The sequence below is a fragment of the Myiozetetes cayanensis genome, unplaced genomic scaffold (assembly GCF_022539395.1).
Source record: "Myiozetetes cayanensis isolate MyiCay16 unplaced genomic scaffold, myiCay2020 scf1, whole genome shotgun sequence".
NCBI lineage: Eukaryota > Metazoa > Chordata > Aves > Passeriformes > Tyrannidae > Myiozetetes > Myiozetetes cayanensis.
In genome coordinates, this window is record NW_026086604.1 from 49,486,911 (window position 1) to 49,507,871 (window position 20,961).

Here is a 20,961-nt window from a genome sequence, read left to right on the forward strand (position 1 = left end):
CTATAATGATACTTTTGCATAAATGTTTGTCCCTTTTAATCTGACTGCAAATCACAGAGAACTTTAGCCAGAGGAAAAGAAACCTAGTTTATTTCAGTTATACACAGCAAAACACTTCCCATCTTTCTTATTGAACAGCAGATGTGCATTTGCATGTATTTCCTAAAAACTAATAATTCAGAGTCCTTTCAATCAGAAGTCATAGCCTTAAAAAAGTTACAAGATTTAAAGTATTTTACATGATAGTAATGCCTTCTGTTTCAGCATAGAGTAAAAAGGTTATATATTCCAAACTGTCTCAGGACTTTGCCTCATATGGCAAATGTGTGGAGACCTCAGTTACAAATGCTGCCTAAAGTACATCATCACAAACTCAGTCCACTGCAAGTCATGTGGTAACTTCTGCTTCCTGAAATATGGATCAGCAAGCTGTTTATTTAAGTGCATTTTGAATTTACAGATGCATTGCATGAAAAATTCTGCAGAGCAAACAACCTTATAGAACGTGTTAACTCTTCTTCCATCTGTCATAGAATCATAGAATCATAGAATACATTGGGTTGGAAAAGACCTCCAAGATCATCAAGTTCCAACCCCTGATCCAACTCTAATTACTATATCATGGCACTAAGGGCCATGTCCAATCTCTTTTTAAAAACTTCCAGGGATGGTGAATCCACCACCTCTCTGGGCAGGCCGTTCCAATGCCTGATCACCCTCTCTGTAAAGAATTTCTTCCTAACATCTAACCTAAACTTCCCCTGGCAGAGCTTGAGCCCATGTCCCCTTGTTCTATTGTTGGTTGCCTGGGAGAAGAGACCAACCCCCACCTGGCTATAACTTCCCTTCAGGTAGTTGAAGAGAGTCATGAGGTCACCTCTAAGCCTTCTCTTCTCTAGACTAAACAATCCCAGCTCCCTCAGCCTCTCCTCATAGGACTTGTGCTCAATGAGAGGACTTTCAGAAATTTTAGAAGATCTTATAATTGAAGAAGTTAATTTACAAACACCTTGTATAACAGCTTAAAAACTGATGTTGAAGTCTGTCACTATGCAACATGACATTTTGAGACATAAATCACATATTTCTAGTCCATTTTCCTGTCTATTTAGGTTCTATACAATTCAGCACAAGAGTCTGCTGAACAAAATGAGACATGCCAGCAACACAGATAGTCTACCCTGCTTAATCTAAAGCACTTCATAAAGAAAAGCCATATTTTCAGAAATATTCCACTTTGGCCAACATGTTCTTCTTTGTCAGAAGCAGCTGTGCATCCAGAATACTTTAAATCTTTGTTCCCTGAAGCCATTGTTAACATTCCTAAAGTGTTTGGTGTCCTGTGGCATTACTTAGTATTTCTGAAACCAAAACAAAATTTTTGCTGACTGTTTGAATCAGTAAATTTTTAATCTTGCCAAGTCCAGCAATAAGCACCGATAATTAACAAAAAGCCATTTCAAATAGCTTTTAACTGGGACAAATCAAGACAACAGAATACAATCCTCAACAGTGGCTCGGAATGCTTAATCACATGCCTTGGTTTCATTTGCATATCCATGTGATGCGTATTACAGTAACAACAAATCATCATGCCCTTCAGCAGGTCTGACATGTCCTGGGCTTGCAATTGACTGGGACAGTTTTATGATGTCTCCCAGACAAACTCAACAAACTTAGGGCCAGATCTTAAACAAACTGAAACCAGCGAGTCTTTTCACTTATTCAAAGGGCATTTTGTATCCCATACAAATGAACAGGCTTTACCCATATTAGTACCCCATGGGATGATCAAATATTGTCAAATCACGTAGCTCCAAACTCAAAGTTCATATAGCTCCATCTGGGCTAACTATCCAACATACTACCACTTATTACGGAAAACTGTTTCTACAGATATCTCTTCAAAGAGCAGTGTTGAATAGAACAAACAGATATGAAATAAAGTTTTCAGTAGAGCAGGCTTACCTTAGGATTCTGGTAGCATTATGGTGCCGTTGAACAAAATCTTTCTTGCGCAATGCATCCAAAAGGGCAGAAATATCATCCTGTAGTTTCTGAGATGTAGCATTTGAGAGCGGGAGATTCAGGCCAAGTGTTTCATTTAGAGACATTGCAACTTCAGCAAGTACTAAGTAGGAGAGTAAACAATTTAAAAAAAAGAGCATATGTGAATCCCCTGTACAAACTGCAGCACTTTCCATGTAAATAGTTCTTATAGAGTTGCAAAGGAAATATCCTTCTACATTTTGTAAAGATGTGGAAATGTGTTAAAAAGAGAATACCTTTGATGGTTGTATGCACTGTGTCAATAAAACCAGTCAGTTCTTGACTTTTATTCCTGGTTTTCTGAGTCATTGTGTTAAGGTGCCAAGCCTTTTTCAAAAATCTAGTCGTCTAGAAAAAATCAGAGATAATCTTGGACAGTTCTCCTAAAACACTAATTAAATCATGACACTTCTGTATGGGTTTTATACTTTTTTTCCCAATATGACAATGCTTAGAGAGAGTAAACAATGCTTTTAGATAAGGTAGATCTAGCTGATTCATAAATTTATGATGCTTCCATGCTTGCTGATGCCTTAATTGTATTTAAAGTTCCAGACTCTGAGATCAGTGAAGAATTATCAATTATTTTCATAATCAATAAGCTAATAGCTACCAAAGCCATTTCTTTAAGTAAGTAAATATTGCATAATTTTTTAGCTACAACTTATGTTTCTTTAGAAAATCACTGTTCTGGATACATCACTATTAACAGTAACAGCACTGTCAGTGGAAGCACATAGTTATATTCTGTATACATAGTCAGAAAATTATAGGAACACATGGTCAGCAAATGAGACCTAATGGTTGAAGTACTTCTGTCAATTTTCTACCTACAATTATTCTTCTGTTAAAACTGAATAAAGAATACAGAGGTTGTCTACTTCTGCAACTTTTCAACAGATTTATTTCTGCTGAGATAATTTAAAACACAATACTACAGGTATCAAGGACTTTTTGGTGAATACTCAGCTATGACATAATTTTGAATAACCTCCATGTGTTAAAACCAGTGAGAAGATAGTACTTCACTTTCTCCAGTTTTAGGACCTTAAATGATCACAAAAAAAGTATAAAAAACTTATGAACTTGAACAGAAACCAGGTAAACCTCCTCTACAGTATCATAAACCACCTGTAGCTTGCAGAAGAATTTCCCAGAACTCCCCTCTTCAGGAAGACTACAGAACGGGCTGAATTCTTTCACTGAACTCCACAGATTTAAAATAATTTCTTAACAGCTCTCTGGCACTAATCTACCATGCTATGAAACCTCAAATGATCTCTCCCAGAAAGGCTAAGAATAAAGAAGCCAGCACCTACCTCTTCATGCAGCTGATCAATTCCTTCTGATAAACTCAGAAGACTTTCTTCTGCTGTAGCTAACGAGTCAGTTGGATTTGGTCTAGGAACTATAGACCTCTATAAGAAACAAGAAGGAACAGCTCACTGTAATTTGAAGACTTGGGTGTGTGTCCAGAGAAGTATTGGGAAGAAAATAGCTATGCACACTATTTATATTATTTAGATGTTTAAAAGGACTGATTTGCAGAGCACATAAAATGACAGAAAATAATTACATACACACAGTTCATACAACACAGTGTACCATTTCTTTAAATAAAGAAACAAGAGTCCAGCCATGTCATATTTTCAATTATTTCGAGTAAAAAGGAAGGAAGCAGCATTTCTGCTTTCCCAGTTCTCAATTTCACCACAGTCTGAGCTGCCAAATAAGTTACTTTGACAAGTTCCAAGGCCCATCAAATTAAATGTTTCCAACAAGTCCCATAGCTACTACTGTTTTGGCAGCTGGTCTTATCAGAACAGCTGCATTTAAGGTGCATCCATGAGGATGACCCTGGAGATCAGCAGCCCTGTGCATCCCTTCGTCAATGAGGGAGATTAATAGCCTGTATTTGGCTTCAAGGTCATCTCAAAATTGCCCTATAAGGCAATAAATAGGCCATTGTACCCAAGTCTATAATATTTGATACAGTCAAGGCCTGCAACAGAATACCACTTCTCTAAAGCTGCAGATAAACTTAAGGCATCTCTCACATAGAGAACAAGTCTAGGAAAGGTTATTTTTAGATTTCAGATGTTTCAGAGCCAATCATCGTAAACACCATAGTAAGTATAATTTTGTCCAGGTTTTTAAAGAAATAATACAAGGGTATTCCAACAGCCTTGTGTCAAATGGAAATTCCAAAATCTTTGCCTCAGCATGAAGTAAGAACAAATGACAGAGAAAGCTGAAGCAGAAGCTGTCTCCCGGAATAAAGGACAGCAAGCTTCTTCAAAAGCCTAGGTCCAAAAACCAGAAATGGACAGCAATCAAGGCTAAGTCTACCAGAAGGAGTAAAGCAGGAGGCTTTAACTAAGAAAAACAGAACTACTGAAGCAATGAGGAGCAGACAATCTGATTTGGTAACCTTCTCGTCACTAAAAGACCCGTAGTTAAGTTATAGAAAAGAAGAAAAACTCGAGTTCCTGAGCTACCAGCACAAGGAAGAAGACACAATTTAGTGCAGGGAACAGTCCTTCAGGGAAGATCTGTAATTCACAGAAATAAACTTGGGGATTTTCTGGCTTTCTGACACAGTTTCTTTGGTACAAGGTAAAGGCAAGGTAATCTTTAATTAGCCAGAAAAAGGGGAAAACCTGCTTCCAAAGAAAACAATTACATGGCTAGAAACTTACCCTCAAGATTAAGTTGTTTAAAAAACACTACATGAACAAAATTACATCATAGTCACAAGAAGTTTTATATCACTTTTAGCACCCCACTTTCAAGAAAATGATAGCTGTCTTCAATTCGATTTTAATATAAAAAATTTATGTACTAAAGGAGAAACTTAAACTGCCTTTATTTTTACATAAAATTTGACTTTGTTTTGCAATTAAACTGCTAAACAAAAGTTACATATTGAATAATGTATCCAAGTTCAAGAAGACAGCACTCCTATACAAATATAAAACAATTAAAGAAAGCAAGTCAATTGTATCCTTGAAGTATTACAATAATTCAGTAACGTTTATGCCTTAGGACATAAAGGAAGGGAAGCATAACAAGCTTTAAAACTAGAAAGCTAGCAACTAAAACTAAAGAATAAGAGTATCTCTGTTGAAGCATAAACATTTAATTTAATCAAGTTTGCCTTCAAATATTGTAATTATTAACATCATGAAGTACACTGACTGGAATTCATTCTGCTTACATCTTAAATAGAAGAAATTATAAATCAAAATCCTAATTTGCTGAATTTGGTAGCACAAAAATGCTCACGTTGTTTTGATTTTGGTGTGATATTGTGAAATACAAAAGAGATAACTTGATTCTGACTCAGAGCTTGCCTGCTTAACTATTGCTGAGAAGACTTTTGTCAATAAATGTTCCTATTTTAGTGGTCATAAAGTAGGGAGGATCCTGTTTATCTCTGCCTTTGTGCAGAGACCACATGAACTTAATCCTCACCGACAATAAATGACCTTCTAGAATCACTAAATGTGGTATTTCCTGCTTTGCTTAATGGGGAGAGGAGCTGAAGGGATGTTTGCTCCAAGCAGCCTGAAAGTGTCCAACACTGAAACATCCTACTTGACTTTAGTTTCCTGAGATGAGGATAGAGTAAGGCGTTTCGATTGCCACACAATTAAGAAGGAAGTAAATTACTGCATTCTGAGCACCCTGGCTAATGGAGAAGCAGCCTAGCAGTCTAGGGGAGGACTCAGGGGGCTGTAGGGGAACAGCCTCTAAATCTATGCCTTGGCAGCTCTTTTGGCCAAAGGGACCAAAAAGGGAGAAAACCTGGCCTGATGTTTCTATTCCACTGCTGAAAATTAATCCCCTTTCCTGAGCCAGATTTAAGAATGCACATAATCCAGGTGAAGCACATACATATAGCACATTCAGTAATCATATTACTGATTGAAAAATATATTAACTCATTTATTTAAATGTTAGTGCTACAAATGAAAAGAAACTAATACAACCAGCAAACATAATGGCCTTAAACAAGTATCACACATACACATATTCAAGCAACGAACTTCAGGAGGGCTTCTATGAAATTGCCAGGTGTATTTCTGCTTTTTATATGTTCATTTTACCTTCAGATGTTTTGTTGCATTCTCCAGCTCTGATAATATCCCATAGGGCACACGGGCAATACCAGTGAGGTTCACTGAAAGTATGGCCTCGTTGAGATCATCCAAGCTGTTTAACAAAACTCCTGTGCAGTTGTCATCACAGGCTAAATAAACAATTTTATGAGAAGGAAGAAGTATTAGTATTAAAATGAAGCCATTTTGATTTAGACAGTATGTGTATTCACCATTTGAGTTAAGGGTGATAAGGTATAATATACAAACTAAACATATTCTCCTCAGTTTAGCACACCATTAAAGCCTTATTGGTCCTGCTACCTATTGTGCTACTTGCTGCGTTATAAACTTATTGACCTATTTAGCTATTTTACTATAAATTAAGATTGAAGTTACTGGCACTCACTCGAACAGGAACACAGGAAATTCAAGCCTATAGTGTTGTAATTCCATTTCTTCCCTGTATTTTTTTTTCACTTATACAAAGTAAAATCTGAGTTCTAAATCCCAATTCATTGTAAAAGCAGATTACTGTACTACTTGTGTCTTTCTGCTATTTACTCTCTTACAAGGAATTTCAAGAACAATTATTGGTGGAATATGACTAATTATTGATGGAGAATGCCTATAAACCTGGGATAATCCAAAAGTATCATTAGAGCAAGCTCACATCCAAAGGGTAAATGACACAGGAATTCAACATTTTCTAATAAATATAGGTATTCTACAACCAGTAAAAAAGTCTTAAAATTATCTTTCCTAAACTTGTCTGTAACACTAAATAAGCCATTTTAAGGATTAACTGCTTGACTGATGTTATGATCTCTACTGCAGTTTCCTGTGTTCACAGAATGGCTGAGGTTGGACAAGACCTCCAGAGAACACCTTGTCCAAACCCCTCTATTTTACAGCAATATTAAGTTGTTAAGATTTCTTTCCTTCATAGAAGGAGGAGGGCATGACATCACAAAAGCATTAAAGGAGAATAATCATGTGCACATAAATATCACTGGAGTAGACCAAAGCCCTTTGGGAAAGAAAACAATTCAAAAAGCACCTACAAACACACTCGTCGTCCACAAGAAGATGCCTTGGTTCACACTCCTCACAGAGCTGTCCTGTCACTCCTGGCTTACAGAGGCACTGGCCAGTTCCAGGGTCACAATTATTATGAACAGAGCCACCTGGATTGCACTGACATGGATGGCAGCTGCCACCAGGGAGCTGAGGATCACCGTAATAGCCAAGGGAGCACCTACACAGGACAGGAACGGGACACTGAACATCAGGGGATATTCATCACGAAATCAGAAGTTACACTTATCTTTAAGAATCACTAATAGGTTTTTTTATTAGTAGCTCAACAGTAACTAATAAATCATTTTAAGTCCTGGAGCACTCATTCATATACCTATCTTTGAACACTGAATAATCCATTCTGAGTGCAAATATGGTTCACATCAATCAAACTGTCCTTGGGAGTTGGGGATAAATGGGGACTTCATGTAACTCACCTTTCACAGTATTGTCCTTCATATCCTGGAAGACAAGCATCACAGTGGTAATCCTGAACACCTTTCAGGACACAAGTGGGACTAAAACTGGAGGAAAGATAAACAAATACATGCTCACACATAAATAAAAGACCATACAAAGACAGGTAACACCTTAAACCACAGGCTTAAACTACTGTAAGCAACAGCATCTTCTGCTCAATCTGATGCAGTGCTCTAGAATTTTACTTTAAATGATTTATATTAAGTTTGCTTTACCAGTGGGACCTTATTACAGAATAACATGCTAAAGCACCTTATGGCCTTCCTTTTAAAAGGTAAGACAATGAAAATGGATGTTGCATGATATGTATCAACTGAGGTTTGCATGAGAACATCAGAGTTCCCAGACTCTCATTCTGACTCAGTCATACAGAAGCAAACAACAAATATGCTTTTCAAGCTTCTGAAGTAAAAACAGCCTACACAGCATTTTGATTTTCAAAATGCAAAGTTAACTGTTCCTCTACCAAACAGATGTATAAATTTCAGACAAAAGAGCACTTGTTCTTCCCCTAGGACTGATCTCATGAAAAGTTCCTGCATTGACAGAAGATGGCCTAAATCTTTCTAAACACAAAAGCATTGTCCTTTGAATGAAAGAGATCAACATTTGAAATTAAACCATGTCAGAGCAACTTACTCCATTATGTATAAAACAGTCTATGTGGCTGATTTACTCTTAGAGAAAAAAAATTACTCTTCTATCTGTTAATCTTTTTATTTTAAAACTTCACAGAGTTACCACTAGCTGTGAACAACTCAGAATGCTAGCTCCAACGACTAAATAGGTATCTTTCAAATGTCTAAAACTTAAGGACAAATAATAGTAACTAACTCGTATTGTCATAGTGTGAGAAGAGTAGAGGAGTAGGAGGTTGGACATTCGACACAAGAAATACAGAGTGGTAAATTGTACATTGGATTTAGCCAGTTCTGGTTACCTAACAGGGTTGGCTCTGGGACAGGCACAAAGAGAGCAGTCATTGACAGATCCAGTCACTTTCCCATAGTAGCCCGGGGCACAAGCACTACAGTAGTCACCAACTGTGTTATCTCTGCAGTTCTGATACACAAAATGGAATTCAGACAGTTTAAAACAACAACAACAAACGACAGGAGTAACTGTATCTTCCCCCCCCAATCAATACATGTATACAGTTTCCAACAATCATCTCTAAATGTCACTACCCATTGGTCAGCATTCTCTCAGTGGAGGAACCTTTTATGCAAAAATAAGCAGAATGCCAGCATATTTTCTCTTATGTGAATCCCCTTCAGGCACACTGACCTAATTTCTGCTCTAAATTTCCATTAGGGTTTATATATTTCTGCTTCTAATAATCCAATTCAGGCCAGGACATCATAGTACAAACCAAAAATCCTAAAAAGACACATCCCAAACGAAACAAAAAACCCCCAACCAAACACCCCCAAACCAACAAACAAACAAATAACAACAAAAGAACCTGGTGGAAAAATTAAATAGAATACATGGATGAAAAATACAAGTTTCAATATTTCAGCAAATGCATCTGAATGCTATAAACCAAGGACTATCCACACTCAGGATCCACAGACACTACATTTAATTTGTCAAGAGTACTGATCAATAACCAGTGCTGTTAATATTAAAACATTAAATTCGTATTATAAACGTAATTTAACTGACTAATCCACCAAGTGAATAAAAATGATTTTCTGCTTCTTTTTTCTTTTCACTTTTTTTTTTTATTTCATATACTTGCTAGTGTGTATTTTAGAGGTTAGTTGACAACAACAAACAGTAGCAATGCAGCCTCCTATTGCATGGGAGCAGAAGTCAGAGGTGAAACCCAGCTCTTTTGCCTACAACCCTCAGCTGGAAATGTCTAAGTAGTAATCTCAGCACACATAGGTGACTTGCTACCCCTGAAATAAGAAGCTGGAAAGAAGAATGGTGAGTATTCCCTAGTGTGAAAGACCTATGCATTTCTTTCCAACCTTTGGGATAAAATAAGAAAGTGAGCAAATTAACTTAGCTGAGGCATATTTTTACAATACTTTAGTCTCTGAGTGATAAAAAAGCCTCATCTAAAGCTGTCCAGAGAATTCGCTTCCTGAAAGACAAAGAATTTGCCTTTGACTTAGTCTGTGCTATGGTACGGCTTACTGCTTCCTTTACTTCTTTTTTGTTATGTGACTAAGCAGACCTTGTTGACAAACCCAAAAAGTCTCATAGAAAAACAGATAAACTGAACTGATACACAAGTAATTTTAAAAGTGAAACTGAAACTAAAATAATTAATGATTTTGAGTATGTTAGTGCCCCAAAACCTTGATAATTTTACTGAATGCACCATAAGGGAAACAATACTCAGATTTTCCATTTTTTTGGAGTTGCGTGGTGGTGGGGAAATCACACTTTAACCAAATAGTAAAGCCATATACTTCTCCCAGAATCTCCTTCCATAGTTACTGCTATTGTATACCCAGGTCAAATTAATAGAAAAATGTATAAAATGTACATACCAAACACTTTCCAGTTTCAGGATCACAGGTTTCACTGTGGTTGTTGCACTGACACGGCACACAGGGTGCCATCAGAGTGTGAGGCTCTTTTATACTGAGCTCTGTATGCCTTCCCCTGTAGTATCCTGAAGCACAGCTCTAGTTGTAATGGAAGTAAAATAAAATTTTTAAAAAATTATCATAGCTATCAATAGTTACAAACAATTTTGAAAGACGTTTAAGTAATTATTTTTATTATCTCACTATTAGACACACAAAAAGGATTCAAGGATTCTGTACCTGACAGGACAATCCAGTATAACCAGCAGGACACCTACACTGCTCTACAAGATGAGCTCTAGCTCTGCCTAGATGCATTTCTTCAAACTTGACTGCAATTTCCATTGAGACATTTGCAATTCTACAAGATATATGCAGAAGAGAGCATGAATGTCTAAATAATCTCTAACAACAAAAACAAGATCCAAAACCACTGTCATGTTTCAAGGTCAGGGTTACCATACATGATCTTCTATCATCCCGTTTTTCCCATGCAAATACCTCAAAAACTGAAGATTCTTTACTTACTTATGAGATTTCAGGAGCTACAACGAATACATCAGAAGTCATTCAAAATAGTCATTCAAATAGATTGATTCCTATTGGTCTGCAAAACTGGTCAAACCCACCATGTAAGAGTACGTATTTTTAACTCAGAAATATTAGACAATTACATTTGGTTTGTCTCACACATTTTTGGATAGACCTAACAAAAAGATAGTAGAGGGCATGTGAATAAAAACTAACACAAAATGGAGTTGGAATCAGACTTCTTCCCAGCAGTGAAGATGTACAGATACTGGGTTTTCATTTCTTTGCTTCTCTTGCAAGTGTCCAGACTGACAGATGCAATGACCATATCCCATCCCCTCCCTCCCATTAGTAACTTAGTTCTGTTCCAAAGGGTAATAAAATGCTACCATTCTGAGGTGGGAATGTCTTACTACCACTGCCCAGAGTGCAGAAAACTACAGGAGGTACCTAAATTGGTACAAGAACTCAAGAGACCATATGTTTAAATTGAAAAAAAAACAACAACCAAACAAACAAAAATTCAATATCCATAAAAATAGATGGGAAATAAACAATCTATAAAATATTTTATTTATATATTTTATATGGGTGGTTTTATATATATATATACACCACCCATCCTGCAGAACACTGCATCAGCCTGTGCTTCTTTATGTCCTTCGCTATCAAAGTAAGTAGTAGAGTCATTTAATGTTTCACAGAAAGAATTAAAGAGGAATTCTACTGCCATTAAGGGTCATGAATGTTTTCTTATCAGAGGAAGATCAAAAGTCATAAATAGGAAATCGAAGTTTCTCTAGTTTGAGTTAAATCTTTACTATATAGCTCAGTTGGGACTATGTGTAGGTTAAATTACAGTAAATGCAATACAATAAATAAATGCAATCAGAGATTGCTTTACCTGCTTTGCTGTAAACCTTGGCCATAAGCTGCCTTGATAAGGATGTATTCAACGTTGCTTAGCACAGACATGAAGTCAGAACGCGAGACAGGCTCATCAGACACAGAGTTAAAATACTTCCAAGAATCCTAGGGAAATATAACACATATTATTAAAACTATGAGTCTTCAATCTTACTCATGCTCTGTTCCTCCTTACCTGTTCTTTCAGAAACACAGTCACAGTGACTATGTCTAAACTCTAAGTCCCAGAAAATCCAAAACTCCACGTTTTGCTCCACGTTAGAATAAAACATGGGTTTATATAATTTTATATAATTATATAATTTCTCCTTACTTCCCTGTGCTCAACTTCCATTACTAGTTTCTACAGTGAAGTAGTTTAAGCCTGTATGGCACAGCCTTTTCTGGATAGATCTGGAGAGCCCAGACAGCCAAAAGATCAGGACTTCACAGTACTCATTTCATGGGTAGTTTAAAAAGCTGCTGTAACTGCATCCTGTGAACTGTAAAGAGAAACTAGACCTCCCCTTAGCCCCAGTCAGCAGAGATTCCCAGAAATCATAGGAGGCCATTATCTCTTCTGAAATTGCCCGATGAGCACTGCTGCAAATTACTGCTCCTGCTAGGCTAGGGTTCTTACGGTGCTATATGCTGCATCTTGGCTGTAAGTGTAACCTACAGCCTAAAAAATTATGAGACTGGCCAAGAGGGACAATACCTGTCTGCCTAGTCATTTATCACCGAAATCTGAGCTGCTTTAGCATGATATTCCTGGCCATTTTTACCTCCTCAAATAGATGCATTTTAATCTAAGCACTCTAATTACTCAGCCTATTTGAAATCAGATATACATTTGTCAAAGTATTTTCTTCAACACATAGAGCTTTTCTGTGAATGTTGATAGAAGAGAGGTAAGTATTTTTACACAAATGTTTTGGCTTACCTCCTTCATTTCTACTTCCTTGTCAGTTCTTACTCCATTTTCTGGAGAAGGGATGTCTACATATATGACCAACTTGCTGGTGTGACCTCCTTTCATTAGAATCTGTGGCTCAAAATTTGATGTTCCAAAGCCATCCAAAGCATAAAAAGCAACAGTATATCTCAGCTTCCCTCCATAGGCCATGAGCTGTTTGGATAAAAAAATTATTACTCTTATTTATTCTAAGGTTAGAGTTACTAGTTGAAAATACTTTAATATTACCTGTAGACTGGAAAACTGCCAGGTCGTTGAAGAACTGGCAATAAAACATGAAAATTCACTTAAACTCAGCACTTTTTGCAACCAAGGTTAAATGCATATTTCTGAAAAGCAGTCTTAGTTTCTTCTTCTGGACCCTTCAAGGTGTGCACTCAATTTTTATTTAATTCCTAAGCAATACAGATTTCATGGTCTATATACTGATTCGAGCATCAAGGTTAAAAAAGCTTTCAGATTTTTACAGTGAAACTGAGTATACCACTGTTTCCCCCTCCTAGGATCTCTGAAGAGTAACGTGGTAATTAAATATGGGTGTTACCAATTTACAGGGTCAAGAAAAATCTCATTAGGCAAGACTAATGTAAACATATTGTTTGTGCTTGCTATAAATAAGTTCAGTCACTGAATATTTATAGTATTATGACCTACAAGATATAGAACTAACATAAAAAAAGTTTATCAAGATAAAGCTACTATTATATAGTGAAGGTCTAGTAAGACAATAAAGAAGTCATCTACAAAGCATTTGAGTTATTTATTGTTCTTACCTGATCTCCCTGAAACTGCTCTGGTAACTTCCAGTAAAACGTTTCTGTATTTAAGTATTTTCTGACTATGGCAGCATCCAGTAAAATATCAGGAAATTGTGAAAATACTCCTTCCACTGTTCCAGTCAGGTTACTTTGAGCTACTACATGCAGAATGGACTGAGCTGGAGTTAAGGTTATCTGCAACACAAAGAGTAAACAAATCATTCAACAAAAATATTCTATCTCATTGTAATATACTGTTTAAAGGTTTAGATGCTTTGAAACAGTCAACAGTCCATCTTGGAGTAATGCCCAACAGAAACAACTGGGAAACATGTTTGATATTTACTTTTCTAAGAAGTGAAGAGTGAAACAGAAGGTGTTAGAAATAGGACTGTGACCATTTGCCATTTGCTTTCTTTTCTGTTCTGACATATGCCTCCATAAACCAGTCAACTACCTTCAGCCTGATTCATTAAATGCACACAACTTTTGGTACACCAGTGTGGTAACTTAATTTGAGGATAACACCAGACTGTGTCTGTGTATTTATGCCATTTTACTTACAGGAATTCTCACATGATCTTCTAGTTCTGAACAAAGTGTGGACATCCCAAAACAGAAGCATGGAGTACATCCTAGTGCATTGTTAGCAGACAGAGCAAAACTTCCAGGTTTACACTCACTGCATTGTAGACCGAATACATTTTCCTGAAGGAAATTAAAAACAACAACAACCATAACACTACACTCATATTACTTCACTAGCTAAATGAAAGATGGTTATTTTTGGAAGAAAAACTAGTTGCTATTTATTGTACCTATTCTGTTTTACTATTTAGCACATTATTTTTTCCAATATTTTCCTATGCTGATTAAGAAACAAACAAAAAAACCTGACCATGGAACATTCAAGCTAAACTCATATCTGAATTTCTATCAAAACTTAGCAGCTATAAATTTCAGTTCAAGACAGAATCTCCCCTCAAACCCTCATCTGGAGCTCTCAAAGCCAAAGAAATTACTCAGTATGAATAGGAATCAAGGGCCCTATTCCAAGTGTCTATTTTTGCTCTCAATCCCCAGCTGGTAAACTGACCTTGAAAAAACACCCAAAACTACAGTTGGCATCCACTGGCACCTTTAACCAGATATTGGAGAGACACTTATGAAGGTATACGTTTGTTGTCTTGAAGTAAGTTTTCTATCACTCAATCTTTCAAGAACAGACTTCCACCTTTTCAGAAAAATCTATACTATCCGTATGTTCAATGTTTCCTTCTTTGTATACAAGAATGTCGATTCAGATTTCACTATTAGCAATATATGTTCAGTTATTCTTAAGTACTGACTTTGGTTATAGCATAAGAAACAAATTTGAACTTGCAGTATAAACATACCTAAAACCCCACTGATATTCTCAGTTTTGTATCTTTTGGTTTCTTCCTATAATTATAATTTGAATTTTCAGAAAAGCAGGTTATATCATCTGAATCAATATGCTGTTCCCAAACCTAATAAAACCAAATGTGTATGAGAAGAAAAACTTCATTGTATTTAATTTTTTTCCTGGCTAATAATAAGACATGTTTAGCACTGGCACAGAAAATCCTTTAGCAGGGATTTAGGTGTACTCATAAACATCTCGAAGAATGGATGCAGATTGCCTTTTGAAGCCCTTTCAGCCCTATAGCTTCCATGAATTCAATGCAATAAATGTCCAGAAACCCCCAATGCTGCTCCAGAAGGGTCTGAATAGTTCAGTACCTTGCAAGTACAGAGGCCAGTTTCTTCTTCACAACCACAAAGTCCTTCAGTGTCATCGCATGTCTCCGCTTTGGTTCCGCTCAAATCACAGTCACAGGCAACACAGTCTGGGTAGTCCCTGTAGCCTAATGCACACCTGGAACAGTCTCGTCCTCCAAATTCAGTTTTGCACTGGCATTGGCCAGTCAATACATTGCACTGGAGACTGGCTGAACCAGTGTTGCTACAGTTGCAGGCCTTAGATGAAAAGAAGAAATGTTCATAAACAGCAGATCTTTAAAACTAATTTTTTTTTACAAGAGAAGCAGCACAGTAAATTTAGAGTGCCCCTTAAAACCCAAGGTTTATCAATAATTACTATACGATACTAAAAGGGAAGAACTTCCCCAGAGAAATGAGGTTGTTTGGTTTGTATTTTAACAAAGAACTGCATTTCCAGTAAATAATAGATGACAAAAATTAGAAGCTTTGTTGACTCCCAAATATGGACTGGGAATCAAAGGAGTTGGATGAATCTGTTCCACAAAACAAACAAACAAAAAAATCCAAAATGCTTTATTTACAGTATTATGTATTGAGTGCAGCAAGTAAATTAAAATAATGTTATATAAATGATGAATGAAAGAAATCTGTAAGTACCATCATTTTATAAATACGACAGAAATGAAAATCATTCTTTTAAGGTTTCAAGGAGCATTAACAGGGCCTACATCTTGCTTAAGCTTCATTTACTATTTGATGAGGAAACAAGAATCTCACTGCATCCAAAGGTGGGAAGCTCAGCATGCAGTGCAGCTCAGGACCAAAGGAATAGTGTTTACTGGTACAGTATGTCCTTCATTATGCACTCACTGTTATTACAAACATGTGAACTGGATGTATTTGATTTGTCATTCTTTTATGAAGCAGACTGGATTAATCTTCAGTCTTAATTTCATATCTCTAGTTACTTAACAAGTCCAATTTTGACCTGTGGTTATTTCTAACATTGCAGGCAAAAAGTGAATTCCATCTATCATCACATGATTGTGAGCACTTTTCATGAGTCTTTCTCTTCATCATCTCTCTTTGAGATGACAAGCCTTTACCTTGTAAAGCCCTCTACACCCAGACCCACAAAATCTGTTAGAATTACTATCTATCCTTAAGTATTCTTCACAAGTTTGCTGCTCACCATTAACACTCTTTGTATTAAGCGGTTTTTTGTCTAGCAGCAAGCTTTATGATCAAACAAATTGACAACTTTGGCTCTCAGATGCCAGTAAAGGTCTACAGCTCTAAAAAGTCAAACCCTATTTTAAGAATCATAATAGTAATAATTTACATGTACTTCAATCTTTATGTCTATGTGATAAAGATAAATAAGGACTCTAAGGTACAATGCACTGTGGGGCAGCAATCCCTGAAAAGGATTGTAAGCAAAACAGTGACTCCAGCTCTGTTCCATCACTGCATGCAGAAATGGATGCTGCATATCAAGAAAACCACATGAAACAGAGCCAAAAGAAGTGCCCACTTAGGCAGCCTGTAGTGCAAAAACAGACTGCCTGTGTTGCTGATAGTACCTCCCCCATTTCATCCATGTAGGGAGCATGCAAGAGTCTCTCCAGGGTTTGCCAGAAGGCATTGCTCCAGATCTTAACTTATCCCAGCTGACCACGCAGCACAGGGGAGCTTCTATTGGGGACTGTTATGTGAAGATCACTCTATAGTTCATTGCGCCAAGAAAGTAACTAAAATACCTTAGAGTAATTCATGTTAATTACTGTGATGCTGTAACCAAAAGGTTACAGTAACTTAGCAAAATTGATCAATTAAATATTTAATTACACTTGATCATTGACAAGTGCCGTAGAATCACCCTATGAAAGGGAAATGCACAAGGACCAGCACGTAGTATTTGCAGTACATTGGGTAAGAATGACAGTAACTGGTAGCTAACAAAGCAGTGGTTTAAAGACCAGTTGCCAAGTAAGTTGCTATAAATCACTAAGACAATTAACTCTGAAGACTTACTACTTTATCATCCTTACTCTAAAAAATTAAAGAGAGAAAAAAAGATAACAACTTGGCTGACATTTAAATGCTTACTGCATATAATGACAGACTTCGTCACGTTGATTGCATTTGTGGTTTCCCCATTGAAATTACCCATTATATTCATGTAATTCTGAGGCTTTTAAAAATCTCAGTATTTATATTAACAAAGATTGGCCCAATGCCATATCTGTCAGGAATTTACTGCATGAACCTAACTGAATAAATGGTTGCTGTTCCTCGGATCTGCACTGACTTGGCATTTTACTGCTTAATCATTAGGATTAAGTTGAGATAATGGAAGCTACCATTGTTCCATTCATGAACCATTAACTATATTATACTATTGTAATTACAAATATTCGGAAAAAACCACCAGCAATAACTTTCAAAATAAGCTGGATTTTATTGTTCTAAAATACATAGTATCATCACTTCTTGATTTGCCTAGAAATTATGTTCCCAGTTGCCAATTGTTGCTATTAATCTGGTTTAGTACCACTATTCAAACAATTAAAAGTTAAAATATGCACTTCACAATTTTTATGTGCAGTATACACCTATCCAGAATAAGCATTCTGATCAGTATTTTCAAAGACAGATTTCTTAGAAGGTTCCTCAATAAACACTCTGCACTCTGTTGTTTTGTTGGTTTTCAGTTTTTGTTCTAATGGGAGCATGTTGCACTTTGAGACAGAGAATAAAGATCATGATTCTCAAAACAAGAGCCCAATTCTGTAAAGGAAAAATTTCATTTAACAGCCATGGCTTTTCATCCAGCCTACTATACCTTGCAGCCAAGTTTAGGAGAGAGTCCCCAGTGATTTTCTTCACAGAGTTCACATTTTTGTCCCCGAGTGTGAGGGGGACAAATGCATTGGCCAGAATCAGCATTACAGTTGTTCTGAGTATGGGCACAGTCACAGGCTGCAAGAGAAACAGAATCAAATTATATAACTTCACCCTTGCTTTAGCTACAGAGAAAAATCTGCAAGACTACCAATAGTCTTATTTTTCTTAATTATGCAGTACAGTTTGCCCATTTCACTAGGAACCCCTTGCCATTCTTAATCATTGAGAAACAAATTATGATGAAAGTGACATTTCATTTTTTTACTGGCAGCCCATTATTGCTTCTTTACTTGGCCTATTTCATGTTTTAAAAAGCAATGCTGCATTTCCATGGGGGAAATCAACAGAGCTAAACAAAATTACTGTGGAGAAGAGTAAATCTGTAGGAAAACAATTCTATTATAGAAGGTATAAAACTCATCAGGAGAAAAGATTAATCTCAGGAATTGCTTATGGAATAATAGGGATGGATAACTTTTTATTACAACTAATAACTGCAGGAAACACTTGTCTATTTAAGAAATGCAGTACTATTCCACCTAAAAACCAGAAGTTTGGAAAAGTAGTTTGATTGTTTTAAAACATTTACAAAACTTCAGATACTGGAATGGTTAAAGGTACCTAAGGGATCTTAGTAAAGACACAGTATATGTGTTTCAGAACATAATCCCATAACATAATCTCACTGTATATTCCATTTTACTGTACTATTTGAGGTATGAACCGACTGTTTCTGTCTGGTTGGAGAAATGGTAGGCATTCCTTTATCTATACTGTGTTGAAAAGGTATCTTATTGGCATGATAAATTAGTTTTTGATGGCGTGTTCTCCCCTTGGATGAACACTTTCTTTCCTATCGTGACTACAGGTTGTACACACCCAGGTGATGATGGGAAAACAAAATCAATGACATCTTATCAAAGGATGTAACATATACTTAAGAACTGAATGAAAAAATAAAAACCTTTAAGAGTAGTGGCTCTTCATTTTTACAGTTGCAGAAAAAAAAAGGTTTTATACCCTCTTTAAGACTAAAGGATTTTGTAGAAGACACAAAGGAGCTATTGAGGATGTGATATTTCTCTCATGCACCCTTTATGAGTTATTTCATAGTCATCACCTTTTACAAGGAACCACATGATAAGCAAAGAAATGTTTTGTTCCCTAGCTTAGTCAAAGTATCAGTAGGCCTTTCTACAGATTCTTCCATACAGTCATCAAAACAACTGACCTTTTCCAGAGTTCAACATACATTGTTGAAAGAAATTCCATACACACTCTAAAAGGATTATGGATTAGAGCTTACGTGTGCAGCCACCATCCTGGAATGCATAAAAGCCGTGAGCACAACGATCACACTTTTCTCCAGTCACTCCTGGTACACAGTGACATTGCCCCTGATCATTGCAGTCCTCAGAGACTGAGCCAAATTGACTGCAGTTGCAGGGAATGCAGCCAAGCCCAGTAAGCAGGCCATAATAACCGTTCTGTTGGACAAGAAATAAATAGATTTGAGCTATGATTCATAAATTTTTCAAAACAATACAATATACACTCTTGTTTTCTCTTCTTTACTTTCCATGATGTCTGACCTGCATGAATATTGGTCAGCACCGTGTGCCTGTTGTGGGAAGACTCCCTGGCCTTACTTCTTCACTGTTCCCAGCTATATGCAAGTATAGCACATACACTCAGGTGAAAAGCTGAACACTGAAATGCTCTTGTGGTCCTCTACTACCACAAATAAGACACTATGTTTTGAAGTCTGACATTATTTAATTTAAAGACTTGCATGAGATGAGGGTGGGCTGGGCTGATCACGCACAGCTATCAGTGACTATCAGTGAAAGCCTAGAACAGAGTCGGTCAGTGACCTATGATACATGAGGATTGAAAGTCATTCAGCTGGGCTGGCACAAGGGCAGTAACTGGGCACAGATTTCCTGCTCTGGTCTTTGATGCAGTTTTACACTTAGCATGGCTGGGAAACTGCTGTTTTGTATCACCAGTGAATATCTACTTGTTCTTAGAACAGTCCTGCCTTTTAGCTGAATACCTTTTTGGCATTTAGCCATGATATATTTATTATCACCAACTACATTTCTTCAGATATTCCCACTCAGACTTCATTTAACAGAAGCACAGCCCTAAGATCCCTTCAGGTTTGTTATAATTTTTTCCATTTGATTTTTGGTAAGCCAACATGACTGCACCCTGAACAGCCCTATGCAGAAGGGTGCTCAGTCAACTACATAGCTTCACATCCGCAAAGAGCACATGCAGAGTAATTTGCAACTGCAAAGGCCAGTCCAGACAAACTTTGGTGTCTCCTCCACCAACAGGTCCCCTCTCCCTTGAATATGCTTCTTGCTATGTCTCTTTATCTGCTTGAATCAATATCTATAGATAGAGGAAGACAAGATTCACATGTATATATTAGCAACAGATAAATATTTGCTTACCAAGCATTTATCACATCTTTCTCCAATCACATTTGATTTACAGGAACAGACACCTGTCTCATGTTGACAAATACTTGAAAGAGAACCATTCACATGGCATTCACAGGCTTCAGACAAAAAGAAACCAAAAAAAAAATTATTCATGTGTATCCATATGCATTCATTATTATACAGAATTCCAAATTTGGTATACATTGTGCTTCACCTGTTTATACCCCACTGATGCTAATATACAGTAATGCCTGTGCATTTAGGCTAAAAGAAAAAAACCATAAACATCTCTGAATGGCTACATTTGAGAAGTTTGTTTCTTCCAGCCCTATATGTGACATTCAGAAGTGGGAAATGTGTACAGCACATCACTGGAGGGACAGTGAGCCTGTAAGTTCCAGGGATATCAAGCGTCAGACCCCAGCATAA

The 20,961-nt window shown here is 36.8% G+C and overlaps 2 protein-coding genes across 3 annotated transcripts in view; one reads left to right on the forward strand and one right to left on the reverse strand.

Annotated features, from left to right (window-relative positions):
* Window positions 1-20,961, forward strand: part of ARHGAP28 (Rho GTPase activating protein 28) — a 723,491-nt gene that overhangs the window by 104,205 nt on the left and 598,325 nt on the right. The gene's annotated exons all lie outside the window — the stretch shown is intronic.
* LAMA1 (laminin subunit alpha 1) overlaps window positions 1-20,961 on the reverse strand; it is a 99,853-nt gene that overhangs the window by 26,936 nt on the left and 51,956 nt on the right. For both annotated transcript variants that reach the window (XM_050306106.1, XM_050306117.1), the window contains exons 20-36: window positions 20,542-20,648; window positions 19,386-19,566; window positions 18,018-18,154; window positions 15,191-15,427; window positions 13,991-14,134; window positions 13,442-13,621; window positions 12,636-12,821; window positions 11,691-11,818; window positions 10,496-10,616; window positions 10,217-10,354; window positions 8,650-8,771; window positions 7,667-7,753; window positions 7,214-7,407; window positions 6,159-6,301; window positions 3,369-3,467; window positions 2,286-2,397; window positions 1,969-2,131 (exon numbers count right to left, since the gene is read on the reverse strand). In XM_050306106.1, the coding sequence (XP_050162063.1) occupies window positions 1,969-2,131; window positions 2,286-2,397; window positions 3,369-3,467; window positions 6,159-6,301; window positions 7,214-7,407; window positions 7,667-7,753; window positions 8,650-8,771; window positions 10,217-10,354; window positions 10,496-10,616; window positions 11,691-11,818; window positions 12,636-12,821; window positions 13,442-13,621; window positions 13,991-14,134; window positions 15,191-15,427; window positions 18,018-18,154; window positions 19,386-19,566; window positions 20,542-20,648 (2,479 nt within the window). The remainder of the gene's footprint in view (window positions 1-1,968; window positions 2,132-2,285; window positions 2,398-3,368; window positions 3,468-6,158; window positions 6,302-7,213; window positions 7,408-7,666; window positions 7,754-8,649; window positions 8,772-10,216; window positions 10,355-10,495; window positions 10,617-11,690; window positions 11,819-12,635; window positions 12,822-13,441; window positions 13,622-13,990; window positions 14,135-15,190; window positions 15,428-18,017; window positions 18,155-19,385; window positions 19,567-20,541; window positions 20,649-20,961) is intronic.